At 54.9% G+C, this 17,523-nt stretch overlaps 3 protein-coding genes across 6 annotated transcripts; 1 reads left to right on the plus strand and 2 right to left on the minus strand.

The window, feature by feature from the left end:
• Positions 1-138: 138 nt before the first annotated feature.
• On the minus strand, positions 139-4,367 carry CNPY4 (canopy FGF signaling regulator 4). Its single transcript, XM_060032354.1, has 6 exons — positions 4,185-4,367; positions 2,133-2,259; positions 1,938-2,034; positions 1,575-1,697; positions 954-1,071; positions 139-861 (listed from the first exon to the last, which is right to left on the minus strand). The coding sequence occupies exons 1-6, from the start codon at positions 4,285-4,287 to the stop codon at positions 737-739; spliced, it is 693 nt and encodes a 230-aa protein (XP_059888337.1). The 5' UTR covers positions 4,288-4,367; the 3' UTR covers positions 139-736.
• Positions 4,368-4,681: 314 nt separating this feature from the next.
• Positions 4,682-13,365, plus strand: TAF6 (TATA-box binding protein associated factor 6). Of its 3 annotated transcripts, none has more exons than XM_060032359.1 (15): positions 4,682-5,169; positions 8,436-8,651; positions 8,744-8,830; positions 8,955-9,108; positions 9,315-9,371; positions 9,456-9,575; positions 9,804-9,949; positions 10,047-10,124; positions 10,237-10,338; positions 10,445-10,627; positions 11,013-11,087; positions 11,223-11,348; positions 11,896-12,069; positions 12,360-12,557; positions 12,701-13,365. In XM_060032359.1, the coding sequence occupies exons 1-15, from the start codon at positions 5,134-5,136 to the stop codon at positions 13,079-13,081; spliced, it is 2,133 nt and encodes a 710-aa protein (XP_059888342.1). In that variant the 5' UTR covers positions 4,682-5,133; the 3' UTR covers positions 13,082-13,365. The 3 variants fall into 3 exon arrangements, with proteins under 3 accessions (XP_059888342.1, XP_059888343.1, XP_059888345.1); XM_060032360.1 differs by having other exon boundaries at positions 4,682-4,830; XM_060032362.1 differs by having other exon boundaries at positions 4,694-4,724.
• An 88-nt stretch (positions 13,366-13,453) lies between these two features.
• AP4M1 (adaptor related protein complex 4 subunit mu 1) lies at positions 13,454-17,359 on the minus strand. Of its 2 annotated transcripts, XM_060032363.1 has the most exons (15): positions 17,158-17,351; positions 16,968-17,056; positions 16,485-16,591; positions 16,310-16,406; positions 16,069-16,179; positions 15,900-15,980; positions 15,623-15,685; positions 15,458-15,524; positions 15,304-15,357; positions 15,070-15,176; positions 14,874-14,968; positions 14,484-14,528; positions 14,200-14,250; positions 13,954-14,065; positions 13,454-13,782 (listed from the first exon to the last, which is right to left on the minus strand). In XM_060032363.1, exons 1-15 carry the CDS (start codon positions 17,213-17,215, stop codon positions 13,558-13,560), a joined length of 1,362 nt encoding a protein of 453 aa, XP_059888346.1. In that variant the 5' UTR covers positions 17,216-17,351; the 3' UTR covers positions 13,454-13,557. The 2 variants fall into 2 exon arrangements, with proteins under 2 accessions (XP_059888346.1, XP_059888347.1); XM_060032364.1 differs by lacking the exons at positions 13,454-13,782; positions 13,954-14,065 and adding an exon at positions 13,806-13,903 and having other exon boundaries at positions 17,158-17,359.
• Between the last annotated feature and the right edge of the window lie 164 nt (positions 17,360-17,523).

Consider the following 17,523-nt stretch of genomic DNA (forward strand, 5'->3'; position numbering starts at 1 on the left):
CCGTTAGCTTTTAACAGGACGGCGACCAACGGCCCTATTCACTGGGCGCTGCCGTACCGGCCAGCTAAGATGTGTGCACGGCAGTTGTTTGAAATTTGGGGCCCAGCTGATATTTTAAAAAAAGTTTACTAGCGTTATAGAAAATTTGGCACCTTTGATATTACGTAGTGGCCCTGCAGTGAAATTAATATGTAGACCAAGTGTCTACCCCACCTAACTTATCAATATTACCCCGTCCCCATCCAGTGTCCCCTTCCCGTTCACAGACTGTTGGCATGTAGCCTCCTAGACGCCGGCAGCGTGTATAGGTCGTAGAATGTCCATTCAGCTTCTTTGTTATGAGTCTAAAAACAGACCCTCGAGGGGCAAAGTGACTTTGCCAAGGTCCACCGCTTCTAAGCCATGTTGACCTCTGGGTCCGGTGGGGAGTAGCAGACATATTTAAACATCTCAATACTGTCACCACACACACCTGACAAGGGGATAAATGGCAGGTGGAGGACTCATCTGTCGGTGCCGGGCTTCCACCTACTGCTCCCACCTTTCTCCCCATAGCCATGCCATGCTGCACCACCAGGATCCTGCCTGAGACTACACGGGAGAGAAGAGCTACAAGCTCTAGGGTGGAGTCACTCGCACATACACACACTCTGAAAGCTGTGGGGCAGGGAGCGCTCAGACTTCAGAGGGTTCTTCTCCAAGACCCCTGTCCCTCCTGGGGGCTCAAAGGCAAAGTTCAGAGTTCCTCTGGGTCATGCTTGGGGTGGCCTGGTGTGTTAGTCACCTCCTCCTCCTCCTCTTCTGTCTTCTCTTGCCCATCTGTGATCTTCTCCTTTCCAGTCCAAGTTTCCTGTAGACATGCTAGGTTGGGTGATAGAAAACAATTTAGATATTGGTCCTGGGGAGAGGGAAGGTTGTGACCTGGCAAGAAAGGGGCCAGCCGCCAGGCTTACCAGTTTCAGTAGCTCGGAGCACATGACCTTCACAGAGAAAATGCTGTAGGGGCTGCTCCTGATGGTGGAAATACCAGTCTCCCACGACGTCTTCAAACTCCTCCAGCATCGTCTCACACTGATCAGGTGGAAAGGTCAGAAGGGTATCTGCTCTGCTGGCCTCTGCAGACCCTCCTCTCTGCTCTTCACTCCCTGTCTCCCCACCCCACTTCGGAAAGGCAGGGAACCAGGAGGTTAAACTTGGCCTATTAGATGTGTGATCCTCATTCATTCAACAGACATTTACCAGCACCTACGCTGCCAAGTAAGTATTATACTCTGAGTCTCAGTTCCTTGCCTGTAAAATGGGAAGTGGTAATAGTACCTACCACATCAGGTTGTTGTGAGGGTTAAATGAGGCAGCAGCTGGAAAGTTTGTGGCCCCAAAGCAGGCACACAGTAGGTGCTCAGTAAGTGGCAGTATATATCATTAGCCTCCATTATTACTTCTTGATATGCTCCTGGGCCCACTTCAGTCAATGGCAGAGTCCCTGCTCTGCTCAAAGATGGACCTCCTTAGGATCTAGCTCCCGTCTCAGGTTCCCTTCTCACCTTCCTGGGCAGTGCAGTATCCTATCCTACCTGCTTCTTGAGGAACGTGACTTCCACGCTGGGCTCATCCCACAGCTCCAAAGGGATCCCCAGATCCACCTTCACCCCCTTCTGCACCAGGCCTTTCAGCGTTGCCATGGTCTGACTCTGCCCCTGAGAGATGGGAATTTGAGATCAGCCCAGGCCACTGCCCTGCCTCCTCCCCTTTTTGCCATATCAGCTTTGTCAACTACTGGAGACCCCGGTGAGTTCCATAGAGATGAGATGAGGGAGTCTACGATGGGGAGGGGACACTCCAGAGCTGTGGGGAGCTGGGCAGACATCGTGAGGACCTCAGGGGGTACAGGTTGTAGTTTCTGAGAGATGGGATCCTGCCCTGGAGAAGAGTCTGACCTTGGCATATCTCAGTGAGCCCTTGCGCTCGGCATGAACACTGTAGTCCAGGATCCGCTCACATAAATTCTCCAAGGCCTCTTCCAGCCTTGTCTCTCTGTGGGAAGAGGGGAAACAAAGACTCCCTGGATGCTGTGGGCGCTCCCAGGGCTCCTTCGGGGATTGGAAGGTGGAAGAACACCAAGAAGAACTCACGAAACACTGTAAGGGATGTGTCTCTTCCTCTTGCCTGTGTCCAGCACCTGCCCCAGCTCCAACACCTCTCGAGATCGGCCAGTGCGACTCAGCTCGTCCTGTAGCTCCAGGCTCAGCAGTTTACATACTAGATATCCAAGGGGACGTGAAAGATAAACAGACAAAGCAGCAACTCATTCGGCAGATAAGCAAAGGCAGCAGAGCACAATGGTTATGGGTGCAGGCTCTGGAGCCAGCCTGGCAAGGCTGGAATCCTGACTCAGCCACTTAGTAGCTGGGTGACAATCCTGCTGTGCCTTGGTTTCTTCACCTCTAAAATGAAGATAATAATAGTACCTCCCTCACAGGGGTGTGGTGAGGATTAAATCAATCAATCTATGTAAAGCCCCGAGAATAGTGCCTGGCACGTGGTGAGCACTGCCTAAGTGTTTGCTGTTTTCTGCAGTTATTTGTTGAGCCCCTTCTGGATGCACAATAGCAATACAGAGAGTAATAAGACCCATGATCTATCCACAGGACATTGCCAATGTCTCTGGGGATAGATAAAAAGGTGGTGACAATATTGTGTAATGGACTCTATCAAGAGACTTAATCTCACTAGGAAATACAAAATTCATTCAATGGTCGTTCACGGACTTCCTACTAGCCTACGATTTCCTCAAGGATGAGCATTGTGTCTCTTCCACCACTGTCTTCCCAGCGCCAGTGGGTCCCAAGAAAAGGACAGGCCTATACAGAAGTGCCAAGCAAACTAAACACAGGGGCAAGGAGCAAAAGTGTCCCAAATGTGCCTATGGCACTGTGCTAAGGATACACAGGGAGACACAGGTACTCTCCTTCCCTCCAATGCAGTGGGAGGTGACAGATAAGGAAGGAGGCTTCCAAAGGAGGTGACATTTAAACTGGGTCTTGAAGAACCAAATACAGAAGGGCAAGGATCATTCCAGGCAAAGAAAAAAACAATGTGCAGAGGCAGAGAGGTGTGAGAGGATGAGGCAGGCTCAGTGACCACTGAGAGGTTCAATATGGCTGAAGCATGGGCACTTCGGGGATGGGAGGTGGGGTATGGAAATGTAAGAAAGATGGAGGCCAGACCACAAACACTTGGATGCTCTGCCAAAAACGTTGGCTGTAGTCTAATCACAGCAGGAGGCCTGAAGAGGTGTTAAAGCGAGGATGTACACAATTGAGTCTGTGTTTAGAAGAACTGACAGGTGTAGGGGATTAAGAGTAGGGACACAAATGAAAGGAGAGGAGAGATGAGGACCAAGTCAGGAGGAACATTGCTACTGAAATGCAGCGTGGAGTGAGCCGAAGGGGAAAAGAATCCAGGAAGAAATTAAAGCCAGGGAGGCAACAAACCAGGGGACCAGGGCACTCTGAAGTGCCCCCTCCCAGATGGGCCCCATAGGTGATAGAGTCACAGAAGATGCTGCTCACGGTAAAATCCATACAGTGCACACCCTCTGCAAAACCTCACAATTATGGGGAACCTCTCCCAGTTGTGTGGCCTCCTCTTTCTTTTATGAGCTTCAAAGGCTGACGTACTCACTCCCAAACCCCTCAGGAGGGCGTGGGGCCTATAATTTGGGAGCGTCTCCGCTGGGGTGGAGCAGAGGATGTCCACAGGTAATGAGCCTGACACCTCACTCCTGCAGTCTCTTCAGATTTAGGTCTGGTGGCATGGAGGACACACACACACACACACACACACACACACACATACACACACACACACACACGATGCTCAGTAAAGTGGTCGGTCCTGAGCCGATAGTCTCTGCACTACAATTCCCACAAACCATTGGGGGGCCCAAACCAGCAAGAAAAAGCGGGCTCCCTCTGGATGTCTCATGGGAATTGTAGTGCCATAGTTTTGGGGTAGCGCTATGCGTTCCCTCCGTTGACCCCATTCGAATTCCACCAGGCTCCATCAGAACCTCCCTCAGGTCCTGAAGGAGGTCAGATGACCCACCCATCACGGTCCATTTGGTCTGGCCCAGACGGAGGTGGGGCAGAGGGATGCGAGTAGGGGCTACTCCCTTTAGATACCTTCGCATTTGCTGGGCAAGCGTTCTGTGTCATCGTCCTCCTCCTTCGGCGTCCCAGACACAGTCAAAATGAAAAGCAACACTCCCAACCGCACAGGTCCCATGACCAAGTGCCGTCCACAGCCAACCACCTCCTGCCTTCAAACCAACTTCGGTCAGGCAGCGGGCCCTTTAAATCCCAAGGCTGTCGGCTGCAACTTTAACCCAGCCTGGCATGGGAAGCGCAAGCGCAGTGCCGGCTCGAAGGGGGCGGGGCTTCGCGGCGCTGCGGGCTTCCCCGCCTGGTTTTGTGGCGCCTCCCAAAGGTCCTGGCTGCCGGATAGTAAAGGAATAAACTGAAGTAATTACAGCAAGAGGGTGTGCTCCTTACACGTAGGCACAGAGACAGCATTTTTATATAATTTCAGGCCGTGAGCCTAGGGGGCTTATTCCGTCTCGTGGAAGGGGCAGTGACCTGCTCTCGGTCTCTGCCAGGAGCTGCTCCTGGAGGGGGCGGGGCCAACATGGCGCCGAGCGCCGGGTGAGCGGCGCTTTGGCGGTGGTGAGAGGCTCTTCCTGCGCCGGGCGCTCGACTGGCGGGGGCGGGTCTGAGTGGTACCCGGGACTAGACCCTTTGAAGGGCCCGTGTGGGGACCCGGAGGAGGACGGTTGGTTGTGTGTCCGTGCGCGTGGGGACTCTGTGTGTTTGCATTGGAGGGATGTTGGGGGGATGAGGTGGGCTCTCTACGCCTTCTTTCTCGCTGTACCCATTGCTTGGGGACCTTAGACCTGCTTCCCTGCTGGGGAAACTGCTACACGGATCTAGGTCAAGTTATTCTTCTGGGAAGCCTTCCTGCCGACTCCACTGACCTGAGATTTCCTGAGGCCGTGGCGTGTTATTTGAGCCTGTACTGGCAGAGGGTACCGCGGGGTATTGAAGGAGTAGTAGGAGTTCGCCAGGGAACTGGGACATGACCGCCTCCTGTATACCCGGCTCCAGGCACAGAGTATGTTGAATAAATGTGTTCCCTGCAGATAAGACTTATAAAAGCGGGGGAGGAGACCTGGGATGGTTTGAGAAGAACTAACTTGTATTTCGCTCCCATCTTCCCGCCCCTCCAACAGGCCCACACCCGCCCTCCACGTACACCTCGCAGTCAGTCCAAAACACCTTTGACATTAGTCTTCCTAATGCCAGCTTGAAGCGAGCCACTTTCCTTTTGGACACAAAGTAGATTCCAAGCTTGGGCTTATATCTTGTTCACTTGATAACAGTGGTACTTGAGGGTTTAGTGAGCACCTAATTCCTAAGCCTTACAGTTCATTCCTTTATTCAGCAGGTATTTATTGAGTATCTAGTGTGTCTCAGGCAGCAGTCCGGGGTCTCAGAATACATCAGTGAACGTAACAAAGATCCCTGTCCACACAGTGCGGGAAGCGGAGATGTGGTGGTGATAAACAATAAGAAATAATACAATATGTATCAGCAGATGTTAAATTCCATGGGAATTTTTTTAAAAAAGCAGAGTGGGGGTGGGGTGCAGTATTAAAGAGGGTGATGGGAATAGGCAGCCAGGGAACATCTGGGGAAGAGCATTCCAGGCAGAGGGAATAGAGCAAAGGTTTGAACAGCAAGGAGGACAGTGAGGCTGGATCAACGTGGAAGAAGGAAGGAAAGGAGGTCAGAGATGTGATGGGGAGAGAGTAAATCACGAAGGAGCTTGTAGACCATAATAAGGATTTCAAATTTACACTGTGGCACATTGGGAGCCAGTACAGGGTTTTGAGCAGAGAAATGACCCAAAGTGGTTTATTTTTTGACAGAATCACTCTGGTTGCTATGTTGGGAATAGATGTAGGGAGCAAGGATGGAAGCAGGAAGACCTTATCAGGAGGCTGTTGAAGTTCCCCAGGGGATAGATGCTGGGAGCTGGTCACACAGTGGGAGTGGAGGATCAGATTGGATCACCTGGTGGATTAGCTTTGAGGGCTCACATAATGAATGCCCGCCTGGATGAATGGTGTTGCTATGAAGATGAGAAAAGCCGAGGCTGGAGCTGGTGGAGTGGGGTCATCAGGAGTTCAGTTTAGAAGGGATTCTAAGTAGCCTGTTTGATATACAGGTCTGGAGCTAGGAAGAAAGCTCTGGGCTGGGGATATAAATTTGCCATCATCAGCCTATAAGCGATACTGAAAGCTGTGAGAATGGTTGAGGTCACCAAGGGAATAAGTATAGCTCATAGCTGTACAAGGACCAAGCCCAGGGCACTGCAACATCAAGCAGACGAGGAGAAGAGGAAGCAGCAGCAGAGGAAACGTAGAGAAAGTGGCCAGTGAAGGAGGAGGAAAACCAAGAGAAGGTGGAGTAGCAGTGGTGTCAAGACAGTGTCTCCAGAAGGTAGTAGGCAACTATGCCCTGTGCTGCTGAGAGGTCGAGGAAGATGGGGAAGGAGATGGGACTTTGGATTTGACAATGTAGAGTCACAACTTGATGAGTGGTTTCAGGCACCTAATGGAGTCAAAAGCCTGACTAGAGTAGGTTCAAGAGGAATTAGAGATAAGACAGCTCTTTCAGGGAGTTTTGTTGCAAAGAGGAGCCAAAAACCCCCAGAGTATCGCTAGTAGAGAAAGTGGGATGAAGAAAAGATGTTTTTCTCTTTTTAAAATTATTTATTTATTTTTGGCTGTGTTGGGTCTCCATTGCGGTGCGCGGGCTTCTCATTGCGGTGGCTTCTATTGTTGCGGAGCACTGGCTCTAGGCACGCGGGCTTCAGTAGTTGTGGCACGTGCGCTCAGTAGTTGTGGCACGCACGCTCAGTAGTTGTGGCTCGCGGGCCCTAGAGCACAGGCTCAGTAGTTGTGGTGCACGGGCTTAGTTGCTCTGCGGCCTGTGGGATCTTCCCAGACCAGGGCTCAAACCTGTGTCCCCTGCATTGGCAGGCAGATTCTTAACCACTGCGCCACCAGGGAAGTCCAAGATTTTTAAAAAAATTTTAACTGTGAAATACACATAACATAAAACGTACCATCTTAACCATTTTTAAGTGTACACGTTAGGGGCATTAAGTACATTCACACCCATCACCACCATCCACCTCCAGAACGCTTTTCATGTTGTAAAACAGAAACTGTACCTATTAAACAATAACTCCCCCTTCTCCCCTTCCCAGCTTCTGGCACCCACCACTCTGCTTTCTGTCTCTATGAATTTGACTACTCGAAGAACCTCATATAATTGGAATCATACAGTATTTATCCTTTTGTAACTGACTTATTTCACTTAGCACAACGTTCTCAAGGTTTATTTGTGTTGTGGCGTGTGTTAGAATTTCCTTCCTTTTTAAGGCTGAAGAATATTCCATGGTATGGGTGGACCACTGTTTTGTTTTTTGAAGATGGGAGAAATAACTGCATTTTGTAGGGCTAATGGGAGTGATCTGGTAGGTCGAGGAATTGACGATGATGCAGGGATGGGGGGGGGATGCTGGAGGGATGCTTGAGTTGGGAGGGGCATGACCAGAATCTCTACAGTGAAAGGGAAGGCAGAGCATGAGGGCGCCCTTGCTGCTCAGCGGGTGCACGTGGTCGTGGGAGCCTGGGGAGGTCTCTTCTGATGGCCAAAAATCAGGGAGGAGAAGAGGTGTCAGATGAGACAGAAGGAACCTGGGTGCACTGAAATGTAGGACCATCAGGCAGCATTAAGGGCCCGTTTGAAGTTCGTGGCCATGAAAAAAGTGCACATTGGTCAGGATGGTTGTGCATTTTCTCATCACATTCAATTGTAAGGGCACATAGGCTCAGACAGGGAGAGTTGTTTTTAACCAATGTTGTATTTTTGTCAAGTGTGAATAATGATGCATGACGGAGCAAGACACATGAAAGCAGGCACATTAACAACCTTAGGGAAAAAAGATGCTTTCCACATTTTACAGAGAAGAAACCCAAAGCTGGGAGAATTTAAGTAACTTGCCCAGGTAACATAGCTAGGTAGTGCCGGGGGTGGGATTTAAACTGAGAGCTGAGATCATTCCACTATACCTCACTTGTACTGTGCCTGGCGTAGAATCAGCTCCATAAATTGTGTCGAACTGGGTCCAAGTGCTACCTCCTCCTGTTCAGCCGGTGCTGTTCACATGGGGATGGACAAAGGGCACCCCCCGAGCCCCTTCCCCCCTCACATCTCCACTGTTTTCCCTTTGTTGCGGCCCCTCCTGAACGGACAGCCCCTCTTCTTGGGATGTCCCTCTCACGGTTCCTCTCACCCCCCTGCCAGGGTCTCCATCTCTCCGCCCTGGGGCATCTTCCTTCAGGGGAGGGGAGGAGGGGCTCCAGAATGGCTGAGGAGAAGAAGCTGAAGCTGAGCAACACCGTGCTGCCCTCGGAGTCCATGAAGGTGGTGGCCGAGTCCATGGGCATCGCTCAGATTCAGGAGGAGACCTGCCAGCTGCTGACAGATGAGGTCAGCTACCGCATCAAGGAGATTGCACAGGTACCCTGGCCTCACTGCACTGTATGGAGGGTGCTGCCCAGGCCGCCTTCTTCCCCAGGGTCTCGGGCTGACATCTGTCCTCCCATCCCTAGGATGCCTTGAAGTTTATGCACATGGGGAAGCGGCAGAAGCTCACCACCAGTGACATTGACTACGCACTGAAGCTAAAGAACGTCGAGGTGATGGGAATGCACAGGACTGAGGGGGCAGGGTACTGAGACCTCCCATACGGTGCATTTGCCTCAGCCAGACCTGCCTGCTTGGGCTCCCTTCTCATCCCAGTGTCTCTCCGTCCTGTTGTAGCCACTGTATGGCTTCCACGCTCAGGAGTTCATTCCTTTCCGTTTCGCCTCTGGTGGCGGCCGGGAGCTTTACTTCTACGAGGAGAAGGAGGTTGATCTGAGCGACATCATCAATACCCCTCTGCCCCGAGTGCCCCTGGATGTCTGCCTCAAAGGTTGGGGGAGGGGAGGGGAGAGCAGGGGATGGGGAGCAGGGAGGGGAAGGAGCAATGTGTATGGGTGTGAGGAAGCACGCGGTGAAGGAGCCCTCAGTGTGAGATCCCTGGTGAGGAACAGGAAGGAAAGCACGCATCCCTTGGTGTGGAGTGACTTCCTGATGTCTGCGCTCAGCAGTTCACCTTGACACCTTCCTTCCTCGCAGCTCACTGGCTGAGCATTGAAGGCTGCCAGCCAGCCATTCCAGAGAACCCACCCCCAGGTAACCTCCGTGCCCAGCGTCCAGCACCCACCCCTCTCCCTCCTCCTCCCTTTACATCCCCTGCCTTGACTGCTTTCCCACCAGCTCCCAAAGAGCAGCAGAAGGCTGAGGCCACAGAACCCCTGAAGTCAGCCAAGCCGGGCCAGGAGGAAGACGGCCCCTTGAAAGGCAAAGGTCAGGGGGCCACTCCAGCTGACGGCAAAGGTCAGTACTGCTGGGCCAGGCCTCTTGCCCCAAAGCCAGATGGTCATTTGTGAAGTGGGTGAGGTCAGGGCAGAGGGCAAGACCTCAGGCCAGGAGCCCCAGAGAGGATCAAGAAGCCCAAGGGAAGCCGGGTCTCCCTGGGTGGGGGAGGTGAGGGTTGAGGTGTGTCTGGCGCTGAGGCCTCCTCTGGAGCTTTCTTTTCTAAACCTGTCTTCCCACTTCACACAGGGAAAGAGAAGAAGGCTCCACCCCTGCTGGAGGGGGCGCCTCTGCGACTGAAGCCCCGAAGCATCCACGAGTTGTCTGTGGAGCAGCAGCTGTACTACAAGGAGATCACAGAAGCCTGTGTGGGCTCATGTGAGGCCAAGAGAGCGGTGAGGCCCCGCCACCCGGCCCTGGCTTTACCCCTTCGAGGCCACCCGCGCCCCCCGCAGTGTCGGCCCCTCTTCACTCGCTCCCCTCCCCCCACAGGAGGCTCTGCAGAGCATCGCCACGGATCCGGGGCTCTACCAGATGCTGCCGCGCTTCAGCACCTTCATCTCAGAGGGGGTGAGAGGACGCGGGAGGGGGGGACTTAGGACAAGGTTCCGGGGTGAGGAGGAGGGAGAGGAAGCTCACCGGAAGGGTCCCGCTGCCCCATCGCTTCTCTCCCCGCAACCAGGTGCGCGTGAACGTGGTGCAGAACAACCTGGCCCTGCTCATCTACCTGATGCGCATGGTGAAGGCGCTGATGGACAACCCTACTCTGTATCTAGAGAAATACGTGAGTGGACCTGCCCGCCCACCTCTCATCCCAGGCTCTGGGGACCCTGCCACCACCCACAGGAGACCATTTGTCAGAATCAGCTGACTCGAGGCTTCTCCCTTAGGTGCATGAGTTGATCCCGGCTGTGATGACCTGCATCGTGAGCAGACAGCTGTGCCTGCGGCCAGATGTGGACAATCACTGGGCGCTCCGGGACTTCGCCGCCCGCCTGGTGGCCCAGATCTGCAAGCATTTCAGCACAACCACTAACAACATCCAGTCCCGGATCACCAAGACCTTCACCAAGGTGAGCCGTTTCCCATCACTACCTGGGGTTGTCACCAGAACAATGAGAGCTTCACTCAAACCATTGTGGCTGCAGGAAATGATGCTGAAACCCAGGGGCAAGGGGGCAGGGGGACAGGGACTGGGACTTGAGCTGCATCTCTGGTGTCTTTTTTTTTTTTTTTCCTAATTGTGTGATTCCATTAACTTAAAGTTCAAAAACCAGAAAAACTAATCTCTGGTGGTAGAGGTCAGAATAGCGGCTACTTTGGGGAGGAGAGGGTGGCTGGGAAGGAGCTGTCATGTCTTAATGGTTTACTAGGAAAATTTGTGTATGAGAGACTTTGGTCCTTAGTAGTTAGCTTTTCACACCCTTTTATTTGGGTTTATTTTCCATCCCCTTACAGAGCTGGGTGGATGAGAAGACCCCGTGGACAACGCGCTACGGCTCCATCGCAGGCCTGGCAGAGCTGGGACATGATGTTAGGCCCCAGCGGGGGGGGGGGGAGCCCTGGGGGAGGGGAGGGATCGTGAGGTCAGAGTGGGCAACAGCCCCCTGACCTGGGAGACACTGTGGTGACCCCAGGGCCCCGGCTTCTCCCCTTCTCTTCCAACAGGTGATTAAGACTCTGATTCTGCCGCGGCTACAGCAGGAGGGGGAGCGGATCCGCGGGGTCCTGGATGGCCCTGTGCTGAGCAACATCGACCGCATAGGGGCTGACCACGTGCAGAGCCTCCTCCTGGTGACAAAGCCCCACCCCCACCCTCCCCCATTTCTTCCCGCTGATCCCCCTCTCCACCCCCCACCACACACACGCAAGGATAATGTTTAGCAAACATACAGCATCTTTCATTCATCTATCCCATCTTCGCCTCTTACGTTCAGGGCACACCTCAGAGTCCCATATTGTTTCGCAGCTGGAAAAACTGAGGCACTAAGGGGTTAAGTAAGAAATAAGAGTCTTAACTCTCAGCCTGTGACTTCAAGCCTGCACTGCCCCTGATGCTTCTGCACCACTCTGGCCCATTCTGTGCAAGGCACATGCCCTGTGGACCTTAGATATCACCAGCGTAATTACTCAGCAAGTTCTCCACTCCCACCAGCTAGTGCCCAAGTTCTCTATGAAGAAAAACCACAGCATTCCTTACACACTGATAACCCAGCACAGCCTGGCTTCCAGCAGGAACACTGAAATAGTGGGTGACCTCCTTTCTCACCCCTTCCCCCATCATGATTCTCAGAGTCACTGCCCTCCCTCTACCTGGCTGCTCTTTGCCTTCTCTCTGCAGAAACACTGTGCCCCTGTTCTGGCAAAGCTGCGCCCACCGCCTGACAATCAGGATGCCTATCGGGCAGAATTTGGGTCCCTCGGGCCCCTCCTCTGCTCCCACGTTGTCAAGGCCCGGGCCCAGGCTGCTCTGCAGGCTCAGCAGGTCAACAGGACCACTCTGACCATCACTCAGGTCAGTACAGGGTCCGGGGAGGACAGGTGAGCAAGTGGTAAGGTGAAAATGAAGAAAAACACGGCAGTGGTTCCCATCCAGGCGGGACTCACACCACGAACTCGGGCACACACACTGACTTTTGTAAAACACAGGCCCCCTGAGTCAGCCGTCTTTGGGGGTGTCCAGGCCCCCTTTGTGATGATGTCCCAAACGCAGTGAGACCCACGAGGAGCAAGAGGAGCCCTTCTTTTCATAGCTGGTATCTTTCATAGATGGTGACGTTTTCTTCCTGCTGCTTCTTCCTACAGCCCCGGCCGACGCTGACCCTCTCACAGGCCCCCCAGCCTGGCCCTCGGACCCCTGGCTTGCTGAAGGTCCCTGGCTCCATTGCGCTGCCTGTCCAGACACTGGTGTCTGCTCGAGCTGCTGCCCCGCCTCAGCCTTCCCCTCCCCCAACCAAGTTCATTGTCATGTCATCATCCTCCAGCGCCTCATCCACCCAACAGGTATGTGGAGCCGTGTGGGACCAGGGGTGGTGGGGACTGTGTCACCATGTCACCGATTATTTGGTTGGAGCAAGGGAAGTATCCCCCGGCCTCGGGTGTGGGAAGAGTGCAAGGCAAGCGGCACTGCCTTTCTCCCCGCCCAGGTCCTGTCCCTCAGCACCTCGGCCCCTGGCTCAGGCTCCACCACTACCTCTCCTGTTACCACCACCGTCCCCAGCGTGCAGCCCATCGTCAAGCTGGTCTCCACCGCCACAAGCGCGCCCCCCAGCACTGCCCCCTCTGGTCCCGGGAGTGTCCAGAAGTACATCGTGGTCTCTCTTCCCCCCACAGGGGAGGGCAAAGGAGGCCCCACCTCCCATCCTTCTCCAGCCCCTCCCCCGACCTCAGCCCCCTCCCCGCTTGGGGTCAGCGCCCTATGTGGGGGGAAACCGGAAGCTGGGGAGAGCCCCCCTCCCGCTCCAGGGACTCCGAAGGCTAATGGCTCTCAGCCCCCCGGATGTGGCTCCCCTCCGCCTGCGCCTTGATGCTGTCACACGTCTGCTGACCTTCTTCTCTCCCCTGTACTCACTCTCCCTCTCTCCCTCTCTCTCTTTCCCTCTCTCCCTCTCTCTCTCTCTCTCTCTCTCTCTCTCTCTCTCTCTCTCACACACACACACACACACACACACACACACACACACACACACACACACACGTGCGCGCGCGCGCTGGGTGAAAGGAAATAGTAGTCAGCTTCCCCCACGTGACTTTCTCTTTCAGTATTGTACAGTCAGTTCCTCAGAATAAAAGTTTGATTTTTAAATTGTGATCCACCTCAGTCCTTCCTGGGTCAGATCCCACGGACGGGCGGTTGAACCCGTGGAGCCCCCCTGCTCTCTAGGACTCAGGACCCTTCCAGCCAGAGCCACAGCCACAGGCCAGGATGCTGGGAGAGGAAACGTTGTCCTTGTCCTGATGCACAGATCACCTCCTTTGCCACCCGTGTCCTCGTTTGGGAGGCTCAGATCCGAATGACATAGGCGTCGCTGTGGCTTAGGTGTCGCACCCACTTGTGGGGATTGGCGTTGCCGCATGGTCTGAACGCCAGCCTGAGGAAGCGAACCTGGAGGCCAGAGCATGTGTGCCGGGGAAGTTCAAACGAGAGACTGGCGGGGCCCAGCCCCAGAGGAGGAGCCGAGGTGGAGGGGCCTTGGCCGGGAGGCCCAGGGAGGCCCGGGACGTCCATCTGTGAGGGGCAGAGGCAGGAGGAGGGTGCTGAAGGCATCAACAGGAAGGAGGGCAGGGGAGCCGAGGGGCCAGGAAGCTGACCACGCAGACCGACCGCATTAGGAGGCTATGGGTCAGGGCTGAAAGTGGAGGTGGGAGGAGAGGGCCTTTGAGACTCAGCGGCTGATACCTGGAAAAGGCCTGAGAGCTGAGAGCCTCCCTGCACCCGAGGAAGGTCCCAGCGAAGGGCTCCCTCCCCCAGCTCTGCCTTCTGCTCTGGGCTGCTCAGCTCCTGAGACAGGCTGGAGTTGGGAGAGGAAAGGTGCTGGGTTAGCCCCTGCCATCCCACAGCTCCCACTTTCCTCCCCCAGTGCTGTCCTGTTGTCCGGAGAAGCTGGTAAACCCACCCGTGGGCCCACGGTGCACACACGCTCACCTGACCACCCCCCGTGGCAGGGGAAGGTGCAGCCTGACGTTGAGAGCCTGGCTGCAAGGAAAAAAGGACCAGAGTCAGCCCCAGGAAGGTCGTGACGTGTCCCATCTTCATTACTGTCATGACTGGAGTTCTGCACAAGTGCCGTCCCACCCCCTTCCCAAACTCTAGTGCCTCTAAGCTGGATTCTGAGGCTGGTTGGCCGCACCTGAAGGTGGAAACAGCAGGTATCTTGGCCTTGTCTCCTACCCTACGTAGCTGGACTAAGCTTGGCTACCCCCACTTACCTCTTTGGGGGCAGGTCACATCGTAACTTCAGATAAACCTGGAGCCTGGGTGGGAGGGCACAACACCATTACTCAGGCCCTATCCTACCGGCATCTCACCATCCCTCACACAGGGCCCCCACGTGTGGCTGCGTGGATTTTGCCCCAAGACAGACAGAGAAGGGCTGAAATCCACCCAACTCCACGAGCCATTACGTTCACGGAGCTGGGTCCACTTGTGGGGGAGGGTGCTTTTACTAACTCGGAGCCAATATCACCACCACCACCACTCCTTCACAGCCAGCCCGAGGGGTAAACAGATACGTGTATACATGTGCACACACACACCTACATGCGTACACATGTTGGCTTGGGCTCCAGAGAACTTCTAGAACGGGGAAACGGTCTCACCTGCCTGAGCCTCGGTCCCAATGCACGGAAGGAAAGAGCCGGAAGGGGAGCGGGGAGGGGAGGTCATCTGAGAGTTGATACCTCATCACCGTCAGCTGAGACCAGAGAGGAATGGAGGTGAGTTTGGTCTCCTCACACCTGAACTGCCTCCCTTCCCCTCGGTAGGTGGAATATGCTAGGCCAGCCCGATCCTGACCTCACCCTGAGGTGGCTGCAGGCGGAGGATTCGATGAGATTCAAACTCATCCAGATGCACCGAGCTGTGAAATGAGACCTCATCCACCCGAATTCCTGGCCCATAACCTGGAAAGAGAGAAAGACCCCTCTCCTAACCCATATTTTGGGAGGGGGTGGGGAGCTGTCTCTAACTTCCCTCCATGAAAACTTTGACAGTGACCTCGACCTAGGAGAGAAAGACCCACTTTCTCACCTCTCAGTTCTGACTTCCCCACACAAAACTCTTCCGTCAAGCCGATGCGCATCTCTGTCAGAGGAAAGAACGGAAGAAGCAGCCAAATACCCCATACATGCCACCAAGGAGCCTGTCCCAAACCCCACCCTGGTCCAGCCTGCAGGCTGCTCACCAGAGCCGCTGGGCAGAAAGCTCTTGAGTCGTATCTCTCCCTGCACGTCCACCTTCAGAAGCGAGCCCTGAGAGTGACAGGAGGTCAATGCCCAGACGTGACCTCCCCGACACACTTCCCAAAGGTCGCCTGTCCTCAGCCGCAGGGCTGGGGGCCCAAACTTACGTTAGAGGCTATCAGGACGGACAATCTCTCGACCACATCCAGAAACACTTCATTCTTTTGGCTCTAAGGAAAGAGGGATTTGGGGGTTGATCAGCCTGTGTTCTAACGCGGACAGGCAGAAAGGACAGGACAGTGGAGGCTGGAGCCCTGGGTTGGGGACGCGGGTAAGGAAAGGGATCATCCACGTCTAGAGAAAGTGGAAAGATATGCTGGGATCTTGGACTCTGGGGGCTGAGAGAAAAACCAGAGGATCTGAACCCATCAATCCCTCCCTCACCTGGTCAGAGCGGCTGGACAGCACCGGGCGGCTGGCTGCACTGCTGGGGGCCACCTTGCTCTGTTGTGTCTCAGCCCCAAACTGGAAATCATCCAAAGCAATCAATCCTCACGTATGACACTTCCCACTAACCCTCCTCAATCCTGGCCTCATCTGTCCCTGGACTGACCAAGCCAACGCTGCTGAGGTCAAAGAGGCTGAAGGGTTTGCTGACCACAGCCTCCGTCTGGATGAAGTTCCTCAGCATCTCCGTGGATGTGGTCTGTACATAGCCATAGTCCTATAGGTAAAAGAAGGGCAGTCTTTGGGTGGTCGGGGGGGAAGGGGTGAAAATGAATGGACTCAGCCTCCCAACCATGGGATGCATCTTCAGGGAACGGGGGACAGGGAGGGACATCCTTGGACCTCACCAGCACTTCATCCAGAAGTTCGTAGACCAGAGCCACGTTGCGGGAGATGGTCCCCTCACCCAGGGAGCCACAGTAATCACCCAGGAGCGTGGCTAGCCTGCAGAACAGGACGGAGTGTGCATACCCTCCTCCTCTCTGACCCCCACGCCCGTGTGCCCAGCCCCGCCCTCCTCACCGGGAGAGCAGCTCTAGGAGGCTGAAGGGAGAAATGTTTTCTGAAGTCGTGGCCACCAAATAGAGGCCGCTGTGTCTGATGTGAATAAAATGACGGTCATCGTGGTGCTGAGGCAGAGGCAGGGGGAAAAAGCATTAGCAAGAAAGAGTTGTAGTGATTCCTGGCCCATGAGACCTGGGCTGGTATCCTGATTCCCCTACTTACTAGCAACGTGCTTGTGCCACATACGAAACCTCCCCAGGGCCCAGCTTCCTAATGTGTAAATGGAGTTAATAATAGTACCTATTCCAGAGTGGCTGAGGATTGAGACGTGCGGGGAGCTGTGCCTGGTGCATTGTGAGCGCTCAATAAACTTCTATTAATATTATTTAGAGGAATGTACCCCCCAACTGGAAGCTCTCAAGGAAACAGCCCTGGGAGGAGGCGCCCCCCACCCAGACCCACCAAGCGCATCCCCTCCACCCCACCCCCGCCAGTGGTTACCATGACAACCGGAGACTCGTCTCCAGGCAGTCCCGTCAGCTTCCGGTAGAAGAGCTCGGCCACATCCCGGCCTCCGCTGTCTCCGCGGACTGACCGGGTGGAAGGACAGCTAAGGAGCTGGCGACACGGGCTGGCTCGGGGGCACTAGTCCCACCCAGCCCCTCCCCCCGGCCCCGCTGGCCAAGGATACAGTCCTTGTAGATGAGCGGGTCCCCCTTGGAGGACAGAATGAAGAACTGGGAAATCATGGCCGTTCTGGAGAGTAGACCAGGATACAGCGAAAGTTGGGCCTGCCCCGCCCTGCGGCCCCGGAACAAAAGGACGCGAGTGGGCTGGCCCTTTAAGAGCGATTCTCCTTCGACCGCGGGAAACCCGGCGCCCGCCCAAGCCTCGCCCAGCCTTTCCCTTCTGACACCCGCGCCGCTCCCCCGTCACTCAGCCCAGATTCGCCCGCTGATTGGTCGTGGCAGGGGCCCGTGGCGAGCGGGAGGGGCAGAGGGCATCTTCTCCGATTGGCCCGCACTCAGCGGCGCTGGTCACGTGGGGAGCGACGTTT

The sequence above is a fragment of the Delphinus delphis genome, chromosome 15 (genome assembly GCF_949987515.2).
Source record: "Delphinus delphis chromosome 15, mDelDel1.2, whole genome shotgun sequence".
Taxonomy (NCBI): Eukaryota; Metazoa; Chordata; class Mammalia; order Artiodactyla; family Delphinidae; genus Delphinus; species Delphinus delphis.

Bases quoted from the DNA above. Each gene is read 5' to 3' on its own strand.
- CNPY4 (XM_060032354.1), bottom strand. From the start codon at position 4,287: ATGGGACCTGTGCGGTTGGGAGTGTTGCTTTTCATTTTGACTGTGTCT. The intron at 1,698-1,937 runs GTCAGACTCTTC...CCCATCTCTCAG, and splicing joins GCTCACTGAGATATGCCAAG to GGGCAGAGTCAGACCATGGC. The intron at 1,072-1,574 runs GTAGGATAGGAT...CCACCTGATCAG, and splicing joins TCACGTTCCTCAAGAAGCAG to TGTGAGACGATGCTGGAGGA.
- TAF6 (XM_060032359.1), top strand. From the start codon at position 5,134: ATGACCGCCTCCTGTATACCCGGCTCCAGGCACAGA. The intron at 9,372-9,455 runs GTAACCTCCGTG...CTTTCCCACCAG, and splicing joins TCCAGAGAACCCACCCCCAG to CTCCCAAAGAGCAGCAGAAG. The intron at 10,125-10,236 runs GTGAGAGGACGC...CCCCGCAACCAG, and splicing joins GCACCTTCATCTCAGAGGGG to GTGCGCGTGAACGTGGTGCA.
- AP4M1 (XM_060032363.1), bottom strand. From the start codon at position 17,215: ATGATTTCCCAGTTCTTCATTCTGTCCTCCAAGGGGGACCCGCTCATC. The intron at 15,358-15,457 runs GTGAGCAGCCTG...TTCCTCTGACAG, and splicing joins CTTTCTGCCCAGCGGCTCTG to AGATGCGCATCGGCTTGACG. The intron at 14,529-14,873 runs GTGAGACCGTTT...CCTCCCACCCAG, and splicing joins TGGGACCGAGGCTCAGGCAG to GCTCCAGGTTTATCTGAAGT.